Source organism: Aulonocara sp. 'chitande type north' Nkhata Bay, linkage group LG18, assembly GCF_057382095.1.
Source record: "Aulonocara sp. 'chitande type north' Nkhata Bay isolate Kocher_YH1m ecotype deep benthic linkage group LG18, A_spYH_male_GT1.1, whole genome shotgun sequence".
Taxonomy (NCBI): Eukaryota; Metazoa; Chordata; class Actinopteri; order Cichliformes; family Cichlidae; genus Aulonocara; species Aulonocara sp. 'chitande type north' Nkhata Bay.
This window is the reverse complement of record NC_141361.1, coordinates 38194691-38214050: the sequence shown is the minus strand read 5'-3', so window position 1 is coordinate 38214050 and position 19360 is coordinate 38194691. Positions and strand designations below refer to the sequence as shown.

Below are 19360 nucleotides of genomic sequence, written 5' to 3'. Positions count from 1 at the left end.
GAGTTACCCCAAAACATCAAGTTTTTGAAAACAGCCTACTTAACATCTGAATCCAGAAATATCAGGAATCTTATACAATTTCCAAGATAACTAAGGGTGCCTATATTAAATATGAACTCCCAAGGCTGGGAAGTAGGAACAGTGTGTGCTGTGTCATTCTGAATCTAATAGGAACTGAAAAATCAGATCAACTGATATGAAAGAAAGAACACACTGTTACAGGGCCCGTCTGGCTTGCAAGGCCCACTGCAAAGCCTGAAATGAAGAACTAGTTTCCCCTCAGCAAGACAGTTCCACATTTCCACCTAATGTACAACTTTGCCTTTTCTATGATGCTGAATATAACTTTCATAAGGTTTGCAGAGGTAGATTAGACCTACTTGAAATTTGTTTACTCAAAACCTCAAATCTGAATGCATGCTGCCCAAACTGAGCAGTCAGTTTTTGAGTTTTAACAGAAAAACGCAGGCCAGCACAGTATACACTATACGAAACCATGAAATCTGAACAGACAGTCCCACCTGATGGCTGTAGCTCAGGAGGTAGAGAGGGTCAACTATTAATTGGAAGGCTGGTGGTTCAATCTCTGGCTGCATCCTTGGGCAAAATACTAACCCCAAGGTGCATGTAAATTTGACATAGAATGAAGTATCTGTATGAATGAAGCATGTTGTACAAAACACTTTGAGTGATCAGATAGAATAGAAAAAGTGCTATATAAGAACCAGTCTATTTACCAGAGCGTCTTTCTTTTGTCGCCCTAATTTATTAAAAAAAAGAAAGATGCAAAGCCCCATGCTGTAAATGCTTATTTTATAGGACACCAAGGAGAGCGCAATTTTTCAAGGGAATTTAAACAAGAGTTTAAGGGTGCCATTGCATCGATGGCATCTGGAGGAGGACTACAGTGTCCCGAGTCCCAGCACTGACTGAAAAAGCACCTTGTCCATAACCAAGAACGTTTCTTGCAATTCCGATCAACTAACCCATCACAGTTTTATACACAGATCACCTAAAAGAATACAATTATGTCATCATATGGAGAGAGAGAAAAAAAGAACAAACATGCCAAGTGTTTCGAAATAATTTATTCAGTAATACAAATACAAAACACCTCTCTCTTATCATAAAATAGGCAGGTCTTGCTCCACAGAAACTGACAGCAGTTTGCCTGAAGTTACAATGCAGCTCAGCTCAGATGATACCTACAGTATGTGAAGAACGATTCCATTGCTACTTTAAAAGAACAGATTCTGCAAGGTTTTATTTCCAACAAGCAACCAATAGTTCACCCAAAAAAAAAAAAAAAAGTCCAGTTCTGCACGACACTGCAGACCAGTGCCGGAAGTTACATGAGAGTTGTGATTGCAGACAAAAGCTTTGAGTTTCGTTTTGTTCTGACGGTAAACAGAAATATCAGCACAGAGAGGCGCTTCTCATTTCAGTTCACTCAACTTCTCACGTTCTGCACTCGCAAACCAGAAAAGAAACCAGTGATACGTCTGACAGGATGGAAGTCAGGTTTATTAAAAATGTTTTTCCCCCCCAAATCTGAGAGAACGCAAAAGCTACACAAAAAAGAAAGGTGCAGGGGGCTGGACACTGACAAACAAAAGGAGATTTAAAAGCTTCATTTGAAGATTTTTGCATGTCACTTCATCTTGTGCTTTGGCCTTTAAAAGGAGGAAATGCATCGCACTTTTAGCGTTTGGCTGGATGTATTCCGGAGAACAGCAGCTTAATTAAAAAGTAAAGGTTTTGATTTGACCTAAAACCATAAAGAGGTGTTCTATTGTAGCCAATAAAACCTCGCTCAAAAGAAACAAAACTGCTTTCTAAAGTCTCTTATTTCACTTTGTGCCCAATAAAACAGCAGCACATCTTCTCCTGCTGGTCCATAGTCTTTGCCGCTGTCCAAAAACATAAGCTCATAAAAAAAAAAAGTAAAGAAAAAGAGGAAAAAAAATAATAAGAGACAATTTCAGATCTCCAGTTGCTACTCAGCCTGGCAGCCTCCCTGCATCACGAGTCAAAGCTCCAACACCTGCTGAAGGAACTGCACGTCTTCAGACGAGCTCGAGTACCTGTGCAGAGAGAACGCACACCTGTGACCTCTTGTTGTTACGGGAAAAAACAATGAATTAAAGCTCCTCTCCAACAGCTAAATAATAATAAAACGACAAAAGGCAGAAACCACAAAAATAATTAACATATAGCAGTTGGACTGTATAACGAGGCATTTTTAAAGTTCACCCAGACTAGCGTGGCACATCACTAATGCAGAGCTGAAATCACTGCTACCACACTGCACAGTTCATGAAAATATTACAAAAATAATTTCTTTAGATATATTTTGTGTGTGTACTTTGATTCCAAACAGAAGCCAGTGAGGTGACATTTGGACTTCAAGAGTGGAAGATTAAACACGATTACACAGCAGACAAGCAGGCTTGAATTGGATCAGATGCACAAGGATTTATCTTTATTTGTGAGCGTGTTTAAACAGTTATTCCTAATTCATCCTGGGATATTGCCAGGAATGTGTCTTATGGAGAATCTTAAAGAAATTTGACATTTCTGGTTCAAATTGTCAGTGAGCGTCTACAGCCATCTGCAGAGCACAAAATGAATGCAACAATGAACACAGCAAAATACGACAATATAAACACCAGATCTATATATCCAATCGGATTTTTTGTTTTATTCATGTCTTATTAGTGTTTGGCTTCACACTTTTGTATCCTGATCGCGCTCTTACAAAAGTTTTTTTCTTCAGACGGCCTCATTAAAATACCAGAAATGAGTCAACTAAAAGGACAGAACATGATTACAATGTAAATGTCATGTTTTCAAACAAAGGTCCAGTACCCTCTATGACACCAGTCTGAGTGCTGCAGTAGGCCTGTGCTTGTTGCCGTGTTTTGTACAGATGATACAAACCTTAATTGTTCCTTGACTGTTGGCAGCGATTAATACATTTGACTCCTGAAAAACAAAAGGTAACACTTAGAGCACAGATAGTTAATTACCTGTAGATTAATACTCAACACAATATTCTGTGTGATCTGAAAACAACAATCCTTTGCAAGAAAGTGTGACTGACACCGTCTCAGTTCTATGACCGCAAACTATGGGTGTGGTGTCCCAACAAAGCAGGCTCTTTGGGTTAGCTGACTCAACAAAACCTACAACTACACTCACAGATGAAGGCGGGGCAGGGGTAGGCAACTCCAGGCCTCGAGGGCCGGTGTCCTGCAGGTTTTAGATGTGTCCTTGATCCAACACAGCTGGTTTAAATGGCTAAACGACCTCCTCAACATGTCTTGAAGTTCTCCAGAGGCCTGGTAATAAACTAATCATTTGATTCAGTTGTGTTGACCCAGGATGAGATCTAAAACCTGCAGGACACCAGCCTTCAAAGGCCTGGAGTTGCCCACCCCTGGCCTAAGGGTACAACCCCCAACTAGGTTTTGCAACCTTTGGTTTTAGAACTGAAGAAGGCTCTTGGACGAGAGGTGAAATGTCTTCAAAACCTTAAAAAAAGACCAGTCGCCTTCTCATTTCAAGCTCCTAGGACATTTGTTACCATGGTGATCTAACTAAGGAAAAAGAAAGCCACCTTTTTACCTGACTTGACAGACCTCACTAACCCATTAATATCGCTTTGTAGTGCACCCTTCAAAGTGCAGTCAATGACAATGTTACTGAGTATAGAGGTGAGCTCACTCCATCAGGCAGGGCCCTCCAGCAGACAGCACTGACAAACTCGTTGGTGTCGTCCTCCTTCTTATCCTTGTCCAGAACGCTCTTCACTGTGTCAAACTTGAATGTTAACAGTGTCTTGGAAAGTCCTTTGTAGTACAGATACAGGGAGTTGTTCTCACTGCCTGTACACACACACACAAACACAAGTATTTATGGAATGTAAGCATGTATCGTTTCTCCCACTGAGGGAGTGATACAACACAGACAATTTGACAGTAATGTCTTCTTTGAAGTAACTGCTCACCACAGGCAACGTAGTCTCCGTTTGAGGCCAGGCCCACAAAGTTCTTCTCGTTGATGTGACCCTTGAAGGAGCGCAGGCAGTGAGGTTTGTTGACATTCCACAGCTTCAGCTGACTGTCCGTCGAACTGAGGACAATAGCGCAGAAAGAAATGATCAATATGGAACCGGTGGGCCTTAGATGATATGGCGTGATAACCCACTGGGGCCAAGTCCAGCATTTTCATTTTATCAGGATTCAAGGATCAGGATTTCTACTCTGTGTGTAGAAAGATTCTCCATTGTTCGGCAGCGGTGCTCATTTCAGTAATTATGCAAATGTCATTTTTGTAACTTGTTTCTTAAATCCAGCTTCACAGACAGAGTTACATCCATGTCAGTTTTTGAGGGCTCCACGATGTAAATGAGCCTTTATACATTTAGTGTTTCATGCTCTCTTTAACCCAGTTTACATTAGACAGCTTCTTTATGATATTATAAGCAGAAAGTACACCGTAACAGGTTTTACAGAATATTTTCCTTTGCAGGAAAAAGAAACCTTTCAGATATTAAATGGAAATGCAAAGCCGACAGATGTACTTACGCAGAAACAATTTCCTCTCCGTTGACGAACTTGGCATAGGAGACGGCCTTCCTGTGGCCTTTGAACACCATGATTGGCTGCTTAGTGTTGCGGAGATCATAGTAGTGAACACAGTGGTCTAAGAGAAGAAAGCAAAGTTTAGCATGTGTTCAGATGGGAAACATGAGGAAAATCGTAGATTAAAACAAGTCTTAGATCAGCTCCATTTAGGAGCCACCACAGCATTTAGAAAAGTGCAGTTAAATTTGGACTTAGTGCAGTTTAAATTCAAATGCAGAATGGCTTTCCATGTCTGCTTGCTTACTTTGATAACCCAGTGCTACTCAAGACACTAAACCATCTACAAGGCCGAGGAGCAGTTTCCTTCTCTAAGCTGAGACGGCTTCGTCGTTGAGACACAGGAAGTTTGATAAAGCCACAGCAAGATACTTCTGGATAACGCTTGTATGCTCTGCTCATCCAGTGTTACAGTGTTTCTGTGTATAACCAAATATTTCTTACAACTTTATATCTCCTTTGGGGGACTAATGAATAAGGTATTCAGCAGTTTTTCTGGACCACAAGAGTCAGTGCCGGGTGAAGAAATGTAGCTGACAACAAAGAAACCACAGTGATGTGAGAGAAAAATCAACAACAACAATACTCCAGGTTTGTCTGGCTGAAGGGAGACAGCTGGGTAGAGTAAAATCTGTTTCCCCCTTATTTAGTCTGAACTTAACTTCTCATAGTAAATACCAACCAAATGCAGGCGGACGTCAGACACTGCACCTTCACATTTAAACCTGCTGCTACACCAGCTTCAATGACACTTGAAGTGTCCTTAGATGCAAGGTTTACACAGTTACAAGGTTTTGGTACAACCTATGCGGTGTAATCAAAAGCTTCTGAGCTGCTTTCGCCCAATGAAAGTCCAGTTCTATGTTTGCACTTGATTTTGGCATTTTGGCAGAGCTTTTCGACATCACCCTGGCTTAAGGTTTAAGAGAATTTTATCTCAAAATCTTTGCTTTTCCACAACCAAGACTAAAGTAACAACAAACAAGATAAATCACACATGAAAATCTTTAATTTCCATCTCACCTGCACAACCGAAGGCCAGATGATATCTGGAGGTTGGGCTGAATTTAACACAGCAGACGTTAGCCTTAGCCTCAATGCTAGCCACTGAATTGTCAAGATTAGTTGACCACAACTTGACTGAAGAAGAAGAAGAAAAGAGCATGCATAAAAAAAAAAAATAAGGGCTGATACATGGTGGGAACATTATTTTTAGATATTGCATCCCTCTCTTACCTTTAGCATCATCAGAACCTGAGGCTAAAAGCTTTGGGTCCATGAGATTGAAGTCTACACTCCAACACCTTTTTTCATGTTCCTGGAAAGGAAGCAGAGGAAACCTTAAAAAGCCATCATTACTAATGTAATGCCTAACGTAATGAAGCTGCGCTCCAAGCATCACACCTGGTAGACTTTGGACCTCTGGCCTGTGAATCCATCCCACAAAATAACAGTTCCCTCATAGTCACTGCTGGCCAGGAGGTTTTTGTGATAACTGCTCCAGCTGATACAGCTGCAAAAGACAACAGGAACTTGAAATATTCGAGTTTGGCGCTGCTTATTTCACTACAAACTAAGTTATCATTTCTTTTCATGAACTGTATGATTAGTTTTTTTACAGTCACAATTTTGGAAAAAAGCATCCTGTAGATTTTGGATCCATACACGTGACTCAACATGTGGATTACTAAGAGATCAGCATTAGAGGAAATGCATTTATCAGTTTCCTTCACCTGATTTTGGAATTGCAAGTCATTTCGTTGACAGGGTAGTGGATGTCCACTGCATCCTGGATCACAGTGCCGTACTCAAACACCTTGATCTTTTTGGTTACGCCAGCGATGGCAAAGTAGTCACAGTCTCGGTCAAACTCAATACTGAAACAAAGGAAAATACGGTCAAAGACAGTGACTGGGCTCATCACACACACGGTAAAATGTCACAAAACAACTAAAAGATGATGTCCGGTCATACGTAAATCAAACGTTTCTTTTTTTATACCTAGACACGATACTGGAGCCATTATAGAGGTCACTGGCGTATGACAGGGTGGCCAGCGGCCGCACAGAGTTATAGCGAGTGAACTTTGACAAACACTCCATGAAATCATCCAGCTGATTCAGGTTCCTGCCCTCATCTGAAAACAACACGCACACAGTTAACACAGCATTTGTGAATTATACACATTGTGGAAAAAAACCAAATGGAGTCGTTGCCCCTAACTAAGAGCTTAAACACAGATGCCCTGCTTTAAGAAATAATACCAGTTTTCCAACTGTGTGCAAATGAAAACGCCATAAAAATGATCTGACCACAGCAGTCTAAACCCTCAACAACAGCACCTGTGATGCGGGACATTTTGCTGGAGAAGTAGCACTGCTCTAGATCCTCAAAATGAGCTGTGAGCCTCTTTCTTCTTGACGCCAGGGTGCTGTTGTACCAGGTCTGACGTTTTCCCTGAGGAAACAGTCCCAGGAGCAAAGTGAAGGCAGTGCCAGAAACCTCAGAGTGTATTTATAATTTTCCTCCAAATACATTTGTGTTAAAAAGCTACATCTAAACGTGACAGGCCCCCTTATTAAAACGCACCAGCCATTTCCAGCTCCAGATATTAAAGCTTTGCTGGATTTACAGTTATAACCCCAGTAAAATGATCTTTTACTGGGCCTTGGTGCAGCCCGTTACTTCATCCTGTCTGAAACAGTTTTTACTCCAAGCTAATTTGTTTTTTTTAAATAAATAAATCTCTCCGCTGTACCTGGGCTGCTCCACCAAATCCTGGAGGCTGGTTGTAGTCGGGTTGGTCTATAATACTACTGCAACTGCTCAACACAGAAACAAACACACAAGACGTGGAGTAAGTCACACCACACAGCGACTGCTGAAGCCTCTGGCATCTCGACTGTATGCACTGGCTTTGTTCCACACAGACAAAGCAGCCGTTGTAGAGCAAGAGGCAAAACGTTTTCGTGAGCAAGCACACATCTGTGCTCGTAACGAGCTCCTGTTTTGGTAAACGAACAAGGTGAATATGGTGTTATTATGTTCTGCATAGACACATTTATTATGCGGCAGACATCAGCATTACCTGGGTGCTGGAGAGGGAGCTTCCACATTAGGCACAGTACACTCAGCCTCCATCACAGGAGAGTACAGCCCACTCATTTCCTGGAAAATGACACCAACATAACTTGTTTGTCCATCTCAAGCTGTGATGATGAGCGGCCCCAGGGTTTTGTGATTTCACAGCATAATATGTTTTTATAATCATGCATTCTGTTCCCCCGTATTTTCGCAAGAGAACATGTGAATGAGGGCACAGCAATCCATCTTTGGACTGCGCTTTGTCAGTTTACCTACCTCAACACGTTTGATGTCTTCTTCGAGGAAGTTGAGCTCTTTCTGCAGTTGCTCTAGTTGCTGCCAACAAAACCAAAAACACAACTGAACGCGCTTGCCTTTGTTAACACCTACAAACACTTAACGAGTTCTGGTGGACTGACACAAAGCTGGGTGTCAGCCATTACAAATACTGCTCTTTTCTCAGCACCGTGTCAGCTTTGTGTGGGAAATTTGTGCAGCGTACCTCTCTCTTGTTTCTCCTGGCTTCTTTAAGGAACTCCATGAGGATCTGTCTCTGAGCTGCCTGGGATTCCTAGTGGAGATATGGACAGCTTACATAATCAAGTATTACTTGAAATCACAGAATAGTTTTGCTGATCTGCTGAAAAGACACTCGAGATATCATTTGTTCTCAGTTCAACACTAGCTTTCATCCTCAGAAAAGCACAAAATAATAACAGTAGTTCTAAAGCTTGTGATTTATCATTTTAGTTGTACTTTCGTCTCTGGCTTTACTTCCATCCCAGCTACAGGAAATGAAAGCAGTGCTGTGCAGAACGGGGAAGGATCCTGTCATGAAAAGGTTCACACAAACAAACTACTCCGGCCAGTGAATGCAGCTTGTTTTGGTGAATATGCTGTCGTTCAACTAAATTCTCACCCGTGTTTCCACAACTGTGGACTAGCCCAAAGCTAATGTTTACATTTAACTTTAACTTGGCGTTAGCAACAAATTACCTGATCGACTCCTCCCCCTCCCAAAAAAAGCCCACAGTCACATTGAGCATTTCTTTTCCTTCTTTAAGTGCACTGCAAAAAAAAGACTCCACACTATGCAGCAGGTTGCACATCACACCTCAGCAGCCAACAATGCTCGACTGGCAGTCACACTGTCACTGTGTGTTTTAGTATATTATAAGCTGTGCTTTAATTTCAATTTTAACTTTGGCTCATCTTGTCACTGAAACAACACAAACAACAACTTCAGTGCCAGAATCTTTTTTTGCAGCGATTCCCTTACTTTGACTTTCAGCACGTTCTCCTTATTTTTAGCTTCTTATCAAAATGCAGTGTGGATGACTTAGTTCAATCATTTACTTTCTATAATTAAAAGAAAATGTGCTTAAATAAATATAAGTCTGTTAAAATCTTAGACTTTAACCAATGTTTTACCAAGCGACCCTGTTAAATATCTGTCATTTCACCAACCAACTATCTATCTATATTTTTGTAATATATCTATATCTATATATTAAAGTAAAGAAATGATACCATTTTCCAAAAAAACGTAAGCTGATACATCTGTGATAGAATATTTTAACAACTTTAAACACTTCAGGCTTCGAGTGTGAACATATCAGAATTGAGTTTTATATTCATTTGAATATTTAACCATTTTTGATCCAAACACTGTGGTAAACTCTTTCCTCTGGTTAACCTTCAATCGAACCATGAAAATGCTCAAGAACACCCAACCTAAGGGTCTCTGGCTGTTAGGCAAATACTGATGACAACTGTGTTCTTTGAAAGCATGTCATAGGTTTCAGATGGAGATAATAGCTGACTATTTCTATTCAATTCTACTTAATCTTCAATGAAAACCAAAGAGTAGCTCCAAAGCAAACATCTCAAGGACTGAAAAGCACCACCACACCCACACTGACTGATGCTGACATTTAAGACGGAGACTAAGATTCACTGACGATTAAATCTAACATGTTGATGTTTTTTGGATTATATTTAAGGTTTGGATAGCTGAGTAACAACAGTAAACACGAGAGGAATACTAACAAAACATCAAAAATACACAGTTAAGTGGCAGGGACCTAAATTTGACTGATATGAAATATCTACATGGAATCCAAAACTGGTAAATCAGAACTGATTAAATAAGAAGAATGACAGGCTAAACAAAAACAAGCCCAATCAGATATGAAATATGTCCAGAGGCAAATTATCACACACATGCTAACAATCAATCAGCAATGAGTGTATACAGAATAAGCAGCAAGGCAAAGGAAGACCATTAACTATATACAATATCACAGCTAACTATGGAGCCCTTATTTCTGAACTAGCTTGGACAGACACCAATTAGCTGAATTACTGGGCTAGCTCTTGTGTGAGTCTGTCTGCTTGTATGACAGTCAAACAGTGACACACGGCATGTGTTTGTGTGAAAAAGAAACAGAAAGACGAGCATGTGCTTGACAGCGAGAAAGCTCAAGGCGTCGTGTAGCGCCATCTGAAAATCTGAAAGACGTGTTTGTAGCATCCATACTTGCAATTCAAAGGCTCCCATTTCAAAACTGGTCTGGATTTTACATCTCATCATCAATGCAAGTCTTAGATAGCGCTGATGAAATCTAAGGATGTAAAGTCCTACTTCTCTTTTTATGTCACGTAAACTGACAAAAAAAAAAAACAAAAAAAAAACCAAAAAAAGGATGTGTGAAACTGCCCAGAAACCTTCTGACAAAAGCAACATCTTACCATTGCTACCAGTGCTATATACACATACAATGCCTGATTTATTATCAACATCTGAAGTCTAACGCAACCCAAAAGAACTTCTTTGTGCCAGGAAGTCTGACAGAGTGACGCATTTAATGTGATGGACATCCTGCTGTATTGGAGCGCTTTGAGGGGTCCAGAAAAGCGCTATATAAATGCAATCCATTATTATTATTATTATTATTATTAATATTAAATGTTTGTCACATTCTGTAAGAGGGAACACCTCAATAGTGCGGTCTGATACAATGATGACCTCGACAGCAAACACATTATTGTGTCATCAGAAACTCAGAATATTACACAACTTCTGTTTGTTTCAGATTAAACGGATCAGAACCCACTGCCTCCAAAACAACAAGGTCTTAACTGGACGTCATAAATTTCATTTGTTGTCTTTCCAGAACAAAAAGTGGACATTCAGTGGATATTAAAACATTTCCATTATGTTTTATATTACTGATTGTTTTCCACTGTGACAACCTTGTGATAACATTTAAAGAATAAATTTAGAAAACTTGTAAAAGGATTAACAAGCTATCAGCAAAACATCACTTTGACTTTTAATTGAAATAATTATCCATCCATTTTCTTCCACTTATCCGGGGCCGGGTCGCGGGGGCAGCAGCCTAAGCAGAGAAGCCCCGACCTCCCTCTCCCCAGCCACCTCCTCCAGCTTGTCCATGGCAACACCAAGGTGTTCCCAGGCCAGAGAGATATAATCTCTCCAGCGTGTCCTGGGTCTGCCCCGGGGACTCCTCCTGGTGGGACATGCCCGGAAAACCTCGCCCAGGAGGCATCCTTGTCAGATGCCCGAACCTCCTCAACTGGCTCCTTTCGATGTGGAGCAGCAGCAGCAGCTCTACTCTGAGCCCCTCCCGAATGGCCGAACCTCTCACCCTATCTCTAAGGGAGGCCAGCCGCCCTTCGGAGGAAGCTCATTTCTGCCGCTTGTATTCGCGATCTTGTTCTTTCGGTCACTACCCACAGCTCGTGGCCATAGGTTAGCGTAGGGACGTAGATCAACCGGTAAATTGAGAGCTTCGCTTTTACACTGAGCTCTCTCTTCACCACAACAGACCAGTACAGTGCTGAAATAATTAACCCTTTGTAATTCTGTCTCTTCACTGCATCTTGTGCATTTTTCACTGAAACCTACAAGATCTATATCTACAAGCTCTGATCATGTGATCAGTTTCATGACTTAATAGCCATTAATTATGAACCTCCTCGGTTTGCACGGATTGCATTAACAAACTTTACATCATTTTAAAGAAAAAAAAACCCTCCACTGAAACCCATGAAAAGCTAAAGAGCTAAAAGAGTGAAACAAAAACAAAGAAATGCACAGATCAGCCTCTCACTTACCGCTTCCAGCTGCTTCTTCTTCTGAAGCAGCAGCTCGAGCATCAGGTTGACATTTGCCAGGTCCAAGTTCTCCTGATCAGGACTCAAAACATCCTGGAAGACCTGCCACCGAGACCCATTCTGAAGGTCAGAGACACTGATCAGTTACAAGTAACAAAACATATTTTTAAGATGCTTGACATCTTAACAAGGAGAGAAAGAAATGAAATCAGTTTCAGAACATGCTGTACTCACTGGATGATCTAACTTTAGCCTCTTCTCTTCTGACCTCTGTTTTTGTTTAAGGATCAGTTCATTTACTGGGATGTGGTGAGGCGGGACAGAGGAAGTTGTAGACAAGGGATAAATAAGAGAGGAGAACCGGTGGAGTAAGTATATGACAAAGAAAAAGACATTGTCACAGCTAAGGAACAACACATTTTACTTGTGATGAATAAAAGAAAAGTGGCAGCGACATCTAGGACTGGGCCATATTATACCGTTCACGGTAATACCGGTATAATGTTAGGCAACGATAGGAAAATGAAATATCGCGATAGAATATGAGTAAAACGCGCATGCGCAGTGCCTTTGTTTTCATACGCACATGGCCGATTGTTGAGTGAAACAGATGAACCAGAATTGGTTTGTAAAAATGGTGCAACTTCAGTGATGTGAAACTGGTTTGGTGTTTGTCCGTCAGATACACGACAAAGCACATTTTTTTGCAGAACATGCAAGCGGCCGTCGTTATTGTCGTATTTGTCAGACTAAGATGCTCTTAAATCTGGGAGTAATCTGGGTCCTAAACTCCGTCTTTTTCAGGTCAAACAACACTGCAGCATCACTGAGAGTAGGGCTGCCACGATTAGTCGACTAGTCACGATTACGTCGACTATCAAAATCGTCGACGGCTGATTTAATAGTCGACGCATCATTTGAAGCTTTGTAAGATCACAAAAGACGCAGGAATAAGTAGCAGGATTTAAGAGTGTAATAACGGACTGAAACAGAAGATGGCAGCACTGCATGTACAAGGATGCCAGCTGTCACTACCCGATCCGTACCGGAAACCCGATCGGTACCCCGCATGCGCAAATCTTACGTCACTTCCTCTCTTTGCCAACATTGCGACATTCAATATATTTGAATGATACCGTTAGCGCCCAGTTAGCTCCTAGCATTTCTCAACAGCTCTGCCTCCTTTTCGACTGCCCGGGACATTTAAACAATGGATAATCTGTATACAAAGAAATTCATGCTTTTCTCCTCAACAGAGAGCGTCCCCCGATTGAGCAACAGCGCCGTAAAATAAGAAGAATGGCGCCTAATTATAGAGTTAATAATGCAGACTTTGTAATATCTCACGTGTAGATTCATCAGCCAGATTAAGTGTTTACAGTTTGTTTACAGTTTTTTTTTTTACAGTTTCTTAATTGACAGTGATAGCGCACATCATCATCACTATTCCAACAATCCTCTCCTCACAGACAAGCATAAACACACTCGACTATCGCTAAATCAGATTTAACACACGTTTGTAATGACGATAATTCAGTTTATAATAGGGTTTATTCGCTCAGTCAGCAGGTGGCGGTATCCTCGTACACTGGGGAGTAAACTGCCATTAAACGAACAGAAGAAGAAGAAAACATCTGCACATGCGCTGTACGGATCGGGTAGACCCGATTTGTACGGTCAGACTTTACACATGCGCAGTAAGGATTGGAGAGTTTTTGTCTACATTGTACTGAAATGCTTCATTATTGCAAACATTTTAAGATATACTTGTTATTCTTAACATCTTAACAGATACTCTGACCCATAACTATCGTAAAACGCTACGACCGGAAGTAGAAACCTTTCGTGCATGCGGGGTACCGATCGGGTTTCCGGTACGGATCGGGTAGTGACACCAGCTGCCGTTAAACCCCGAAGAAGAAGAAGAAGCAGTGTCCCAGAATTCATAGCGCAGCCCAGCTCAGTTTCCAACAATGGCGGCAGCTAGTTAGTTTTAATATTACTCTTATTATTCTTTCTGGGTCACAAAATAAACGTTTAACATATTTTCAGGCGAGAATGTAGCTGTGTAAACCTCAAATATCTGCTCAGTTTATCAAGACACCACATATTTTCAAAAGCGCTCCGACGTTTTCAGAGACGTCTGTTACCCGCTAGCTCGATAGCGAGCCGGGGGCTAGGCTAACTAGAGCCGTGAGAACACCGGACTCCCGGCAAATCGTTTTCAAACCCACCGCCGTCTTTCGCTACTCAGGTTAAACATATGAGTCACTTAGATAACTTAAAAATGTTATTGTTTGGCTTTTTTCAGTATTTTATTTGTTCCTGAGTAAATCGGTTTGGCTGAGATTAAAGTTATAGTTTTTACACAGCTGAATAAACATCAAGCAGACAGCTGATTATCAGAAGTGTGAGATGCTGGAGAATTTACTCCGGTGTCCTGTTATAGTTTAGATAGCAAGGAGTTTATTAAACTTCACCGAAACAATCTGCAAATTTCATTAAAATTTAATAAACTATCATCTTGTCTTTATTGTTAGTTAGCACAGACCTGAAACACTTAAAGCTGTAAGCTAATGATAGTTATATAAGAGCAGATGCTGCTGGTGCAATAAGCTGTACGTTTTACGTCCAATGGATGATGATCTGATTAGTCGACTAATCGCAAAAATAATCGGTGACTAGTCGACTATCAAAATAATCGTTTGTGGCAGCCCTAACTGAGAGTTAAAAACTGTAAATTCTTTCATCTTTAATAAAACGATCAGCATTGCTGCTTTACCAGGTGTAACTATAAAGTTTAACTTCCAGGCACAGCCCGAAGAGGAGACATGGGCCCATCCTCCCGCAGGAGGCGCCATAGGGGTCGGGTGCATTGTGTGCCGGGTGGCGGCCAGGAGCGGAGGCCCTGGCGGACTGACCCCCGGCTGCCAAGACTGGCAATAGGGACATTAATGAATCAATGGTACAGAAGTGGAGGAAGCAAGAATGAGTTTAATAAAGTTTGATTTATCTGACTGCTTTGTTTCGCTTAATGTGCCTTATAATCCCGTGCACCTTATGGTCCGAAAAATGCGTACTGCACACTGCAGTTTAATGTGGAAGGTTGTCTTTTTGTGCTAGTAATGTTGTGGAGTTGTATTTTGTCTCGCATCAATTATATCGTCAGTTACATCGTTATCGCAAATTTTCAAATATATATCGTGATAAATATTTTTGGCCATATCGCCCTGCTCTAGCGACATCTTTATCATCATGCATTTAAATACCTACACAAAGTGTTTCCTTAGATTTTTGTTTGGCCCATTTATGACAAAAAACTTTCAATTTTGACTTCATTCAAATACAAAAGTCTCATTTTAGTACTGATTATGAGCTAAAGACAAATCAATTCAAATATTGTGATTTTAAAAACCATGAAGTGCAAAATTGCCATAACAGCTACATTTTAATGTCCAAGTTAAAATGAAAAGCTCTGAGAAAAATGATTCGTTTAGGAGCTGATCATCTGACTGTTAGAAAAAACCAAAACATAACAAAACAAAAAACCCCTCCAATTCAAAATACCCACCAAGAAAGTTTGGGTAGACCTGATCCACATTATCGATAATATAGTTACACTTGGGACATCTGTTGCTGTCCTCCAGACTCTGGCGGATACACTTGAAACTGCAGGATGGAGAGAGAACAGATAAATATTATGGATATATCCAGCTCCACATTTCAATCCAAGATCTTACAAGATTAGCTTTAAATGATTCATAGTCAAAATAATCTTTATTCATCCCATACTGGGTCTTCTTCTGATTATATGTGACCTTCAAAAACAGGTTTGATCAAAGCCAGTGCTCTGATCCTGTTAAGGATATCTGCTCACACCGACATCACCAGAGAGTAGACAAACTATCTCAAACTGAGGCATAACTTGCTAATGCGCTGATCTTATTACTTGGATCTTTGGTCATGTTTATTATGAGCATTGAAAAACAAGAAATGAGAATTACTGAAAGCAAACACAACAGGCATAAAGAACACTGAGCCAACTGTGGATTACCAGTAATCACGTTAAGCTTTCCCATAACTTTGCTGAAGAGTCTACAGGCTTATATTCAGCTTTAAACCATTTACTGTCATTAAAAACTTGTTCATATTTTTGCTGTTTGGGGTTTTTTGTTTTTAGATTACTACAACCAGCTTTGCAGTTCAATACTGACAGTAGCACTGTCACTGTGTTTTAGTATATTATAGAGCTGCGCTTTAAATTCAATTTTGGCTCATCTTGTCATTGAAACAACATAACCGAGATGAAATTACCTCTGTGCCAGAATCTGTTGTGCAGTAATTCCCTTACATTGACTTTCAGCACACAACCTTTTCCTTTTTGCTTCTTATCAAAATGCAGTGTGGATGACTTAGTTCAATCATTTACTTTCTATAATTAAAAGAAAATGTGCTTAAATAAAATATAAGTCTCTTCTATTTTAGACTAAATTAAATATCCGTCATTTCATTATCGATCAAAATAACTAGGATTTTTGCCAAAAAATAACACTATTTCCAGTAGATTTTACTGATTCTGGTGGCAAAAAGCCATTGTGCTTACTTTTTTGACGTTAGCCTAATGAATCCTGATTAATTGTCTGTGCAAAACAAACAGAAAGCCTTTACAGGCTTTCCACATTAGTGAAAAGTTGAATTCAGGGTTCATTTTCGCCTTGAATACAAAACAATATTGGTGGCCTCCTCTAAAGGAAAATTACCAGGATTATAAATTAGTTGGACATGTTTTAACCCTGAGCTTGCTTTTACTTATTGAACTCCCAAACTAAAACGCAGAAATGTACACCAAACAGACTCACTGCTTTAACCAATCTTGCCTTTGCAAGACTTCGAGTCAGAAAAACTCTTGGGTCTGACCAGAGCAGAAGTGAGGCTTGCCTGGTGTGCAGAACTTGGATTGTCATGGGTTTGATGTTGCTATTAAAATATAGCAACACTGATGTGACGGACAGGACTACTTGGAACTTCCTCTAGAAGCCCATCTGTAACATTAAAACATGCCCAAACAATAAAACAAAATTCAAGAACAAAAATACTAAAAAAATAAATAAATAAATAAAAAACCGTCATAAGTTTTTTTAAGTAATCAGCTGTAAGTATGGATGGCCGCAGAGTGCATGGCTTTTGTTAAAGAGAACTTCGTTCCTTCAGTCTGTGACATTTGTTGCTCTACAGCATTTGGGACACTGTCGAATACTTTGCTGTGCGTAACTCTCTCTGCAACACAAACACTCACCAAAAACTGTGCCCGCACTTCGTCATGTGTGCCTCGTCTATCATTTCGAAGCAAATGGGACTGAAAAACAAGCAGAAGCCCGGGTCATCGTGCAGCTCTCAAACTTTTACGGAACTCACCCCAAAGCTCGAGTGCAATACAAAACTAACCAGACGAAGTCGTTGCTTTTATCTTCGTATGAATTCAAGAGACCGTTGTACAGTGGTGCCTGATGCAGGGATCTCTTTCTGTTACCAGAGGACGCAGACGGTCTGCTGAGAGAAGCTAAGCCGCCCCGGGCTGACGGCACGGCGGCCAGAGTTGGCACTGACAGGCCGCCCTCTCCGGCCGCTGCAAGGGTCCGTGAGGGCACAACGTTTCCAGAAGTGCTCCCATTACTTGTGGGAGCGCTGCTGCCACCGCCACCGTTTGTATTCCCAGTGCCTCCTGTACTACTGCTGCTGCTGCTACTTGTGCTGGGCACTGAACTCGCCCCAGCAGCGCTTTGCTGTGGCCGGTTGCTTGACATCATACAAGGCCGACTAGAAACTCCCCAAATCCGCTGCGTTGCTATTCAAAGCATCCGGAAAGAGCAGCTATTTGGCTACTTTAGCAGATTTGCTAGCTAGCTGGTTTGCTTATGTGCTAACATCCTGGGAGAAATACAAGAATGGCCAAACATCCAGCGGAGAGAAAAAAAGGTTGGCCGTCGTTGTCTGGTTCAACGTTTGTCACTAGCAGCGAATTCCAAGAGCGCTGGAATCTAAAGAGAAAAACAGACACGAACACTGTAACGGCCAACAAAATAAGAACGGCTGCACTGTTCAGAAGATTATCCGGCTAGCTACTGTTAGCAACAGAGAGAAATCTCTTGAGTTTCCTCGATTACTCCGGTAGCCGCAAAACTTCTTGTTTTCAATTATCGCCCCCTAGCGAGAAGGAGTTAAACCGCGCTGGTGGAAATGTACAATTCAGGGAATTATCGACTCAGGAAAAAAAGAGCACAGCTTTTAATTTGGCTTTCAGTATACCAATCCTAGTCTCTATAACTGTTTTAATGCTTACATCATTTGTACGTTTAAGTAGTATCATAAAGGATATAGTCCTATGACCCATGCCATGAAAAACAGACATTAATGTTTATTGGAGGGCAATGTAGCAGTGCTGAATTAAATACTATCCTCATATTTAACACAGGGACTTTTCTCAGTGTTAATAACAACACTGGGAAAAGGAGTTTGTTTATTTCACTTCATGCTATGTTATGTTACTCTGTAAAATACTTTTTGCGATGTGATTATATTATTATTATTATTATTATTATTATTATTACTACATGTTCTGTACTACATTGTAAAGCCTACTTATAGTAATTCAACAGAAAAAAATGTCTTTGGTTATGGACTTTTAAACATGTGTGCTGTTTTATTTCCTTGTTTTCTTTCTATTTTTGTAACCCCTTTAAACAGTGTGTGTGAAACACAGTTATCTCGGCTGAAGCTAGAATTACTAGCTTTTTTATAACTTCCCGCCATACTGGCTTTTGCTGCTATCCAAAGCTCAAATCACACAAGGAGGTTGTGAGATAATGTCCACGGAAGCTTTGAAGAAAATTAGATGAACAGGTGGACATGTTTACAGAGATTCATTGATTTATTGGAGAAATATAATAAGATGACAATGTCCAGTTCATAAACTCAACTAACAACATGTAGCCATGAAAGTTAGTGGGGCAGCTAACACACAAACAACAAAAGAACATCAGGCAGGGACACATATTGCATGTATGCATTTTTGTCATCATCTTCTAGATTCAAGATTAAAGACTCTTTTTTTGTTTTTTATTATGATATTTAATGACACAAATCTTGAAAATATATATACTATAAGACTGGGATTTAAAAATATCGCACACTTGGACTGAACAGGCTATGTGTATCTATAAGTAATCTGTATACCTGAGGGATGTAATAGTGTGGAGTGGTAGAAAAGTGTACTTTACAAACAGCTTCCACAGCATGTCTTTATCCTGTCTTCCTTCTCTCACCCCAACCAATCACAGCAGATGGCCCCGCCCCTCCCTGAGCCTGGTTCTGCTGGAGGTTTCTTCCTGTTAAAAGGGAGTTTTTCCTTCCCACTGTCACCAAAGTGCTTCCTCATAGGGTGTCGTATGATTGTTGGGGTTTTCTCTGTATGTATACTTTAAAGTCTACCT

At 40.6% G+C, this 19360-nt stretch overlaps 1 protein-coding gene across 1 annotated transcript; it reads right to left on the bottom strand.

Annotated features, from left to right (window-relative positions):
* Positions 1 to 1073: 1073 nt before the first annotated feature.
* cop1 (COP1 E3 ubiquitin ligase) lies at positions 1074 to 18064 on the bottom strand. The gene is made up of 20 exons (XM_086272047.1): positions 17316 to 18064; positions 17167 to 17226; positions 15442 to 15539; positions 12105 to 12169; positions 11871 to 11990; positions 8233 to 8301; positions 8007 to 8066; positions 7735 to 7814; positions 7405 to 7468; positions 6989 to 7103; positions 6648 to 6783; positions 6380 to 6523; positions 6051 to 6159; positions 5883 to 5964; positions 5670 to 5786; positions 4590 to 4707; positions 4010 to 4134; positions 3727 to 3887; positions 2941 to 2985; positions 1074 to 2084 (listed from the first exon to the last, which is right to left on the bottom strand). The coding sequence occupies exons 1-20, from the start codon at positions 17675 to 17677 to the stop codon at positions 2067 to 2069; spliced, it is 2148 nt and encodes a 715-aa protein (XP_086128173.1). The 5' UTR covers positions 17678 to 18064; the 3' UTR covers positions 1074 to 2066.
* Between the last annotated feature and the right edge of the window lie 1296 nt (positions 18065 to 19360).

Excerpts from the sequence above, each read along its gene's own strand:
- cop1 (XM_086272047.1), bottom strand. The coding sequence starts at position 17,677 with ATGATGTCAAGCAACCGGCCACAGCAAAGCGCTGCTGGGGCGAGTTCA. Across the intron at positions 5,965-6,050 it reads AGAGGTCCAAAGTCTACCAG|GAACATGAAAAAAGGTGTTG; the intron begins GTGTGATGCTTG and ends CTTCCTTTCCAG. Across the intron at positions 2,986-3,726 it reads GGAGGGCCCTGCCTGATGGA|GAGTCAAATGTATTAATCGC; the intron begins GTGAGCTCACCT and ends TTTGTTTTTCAG.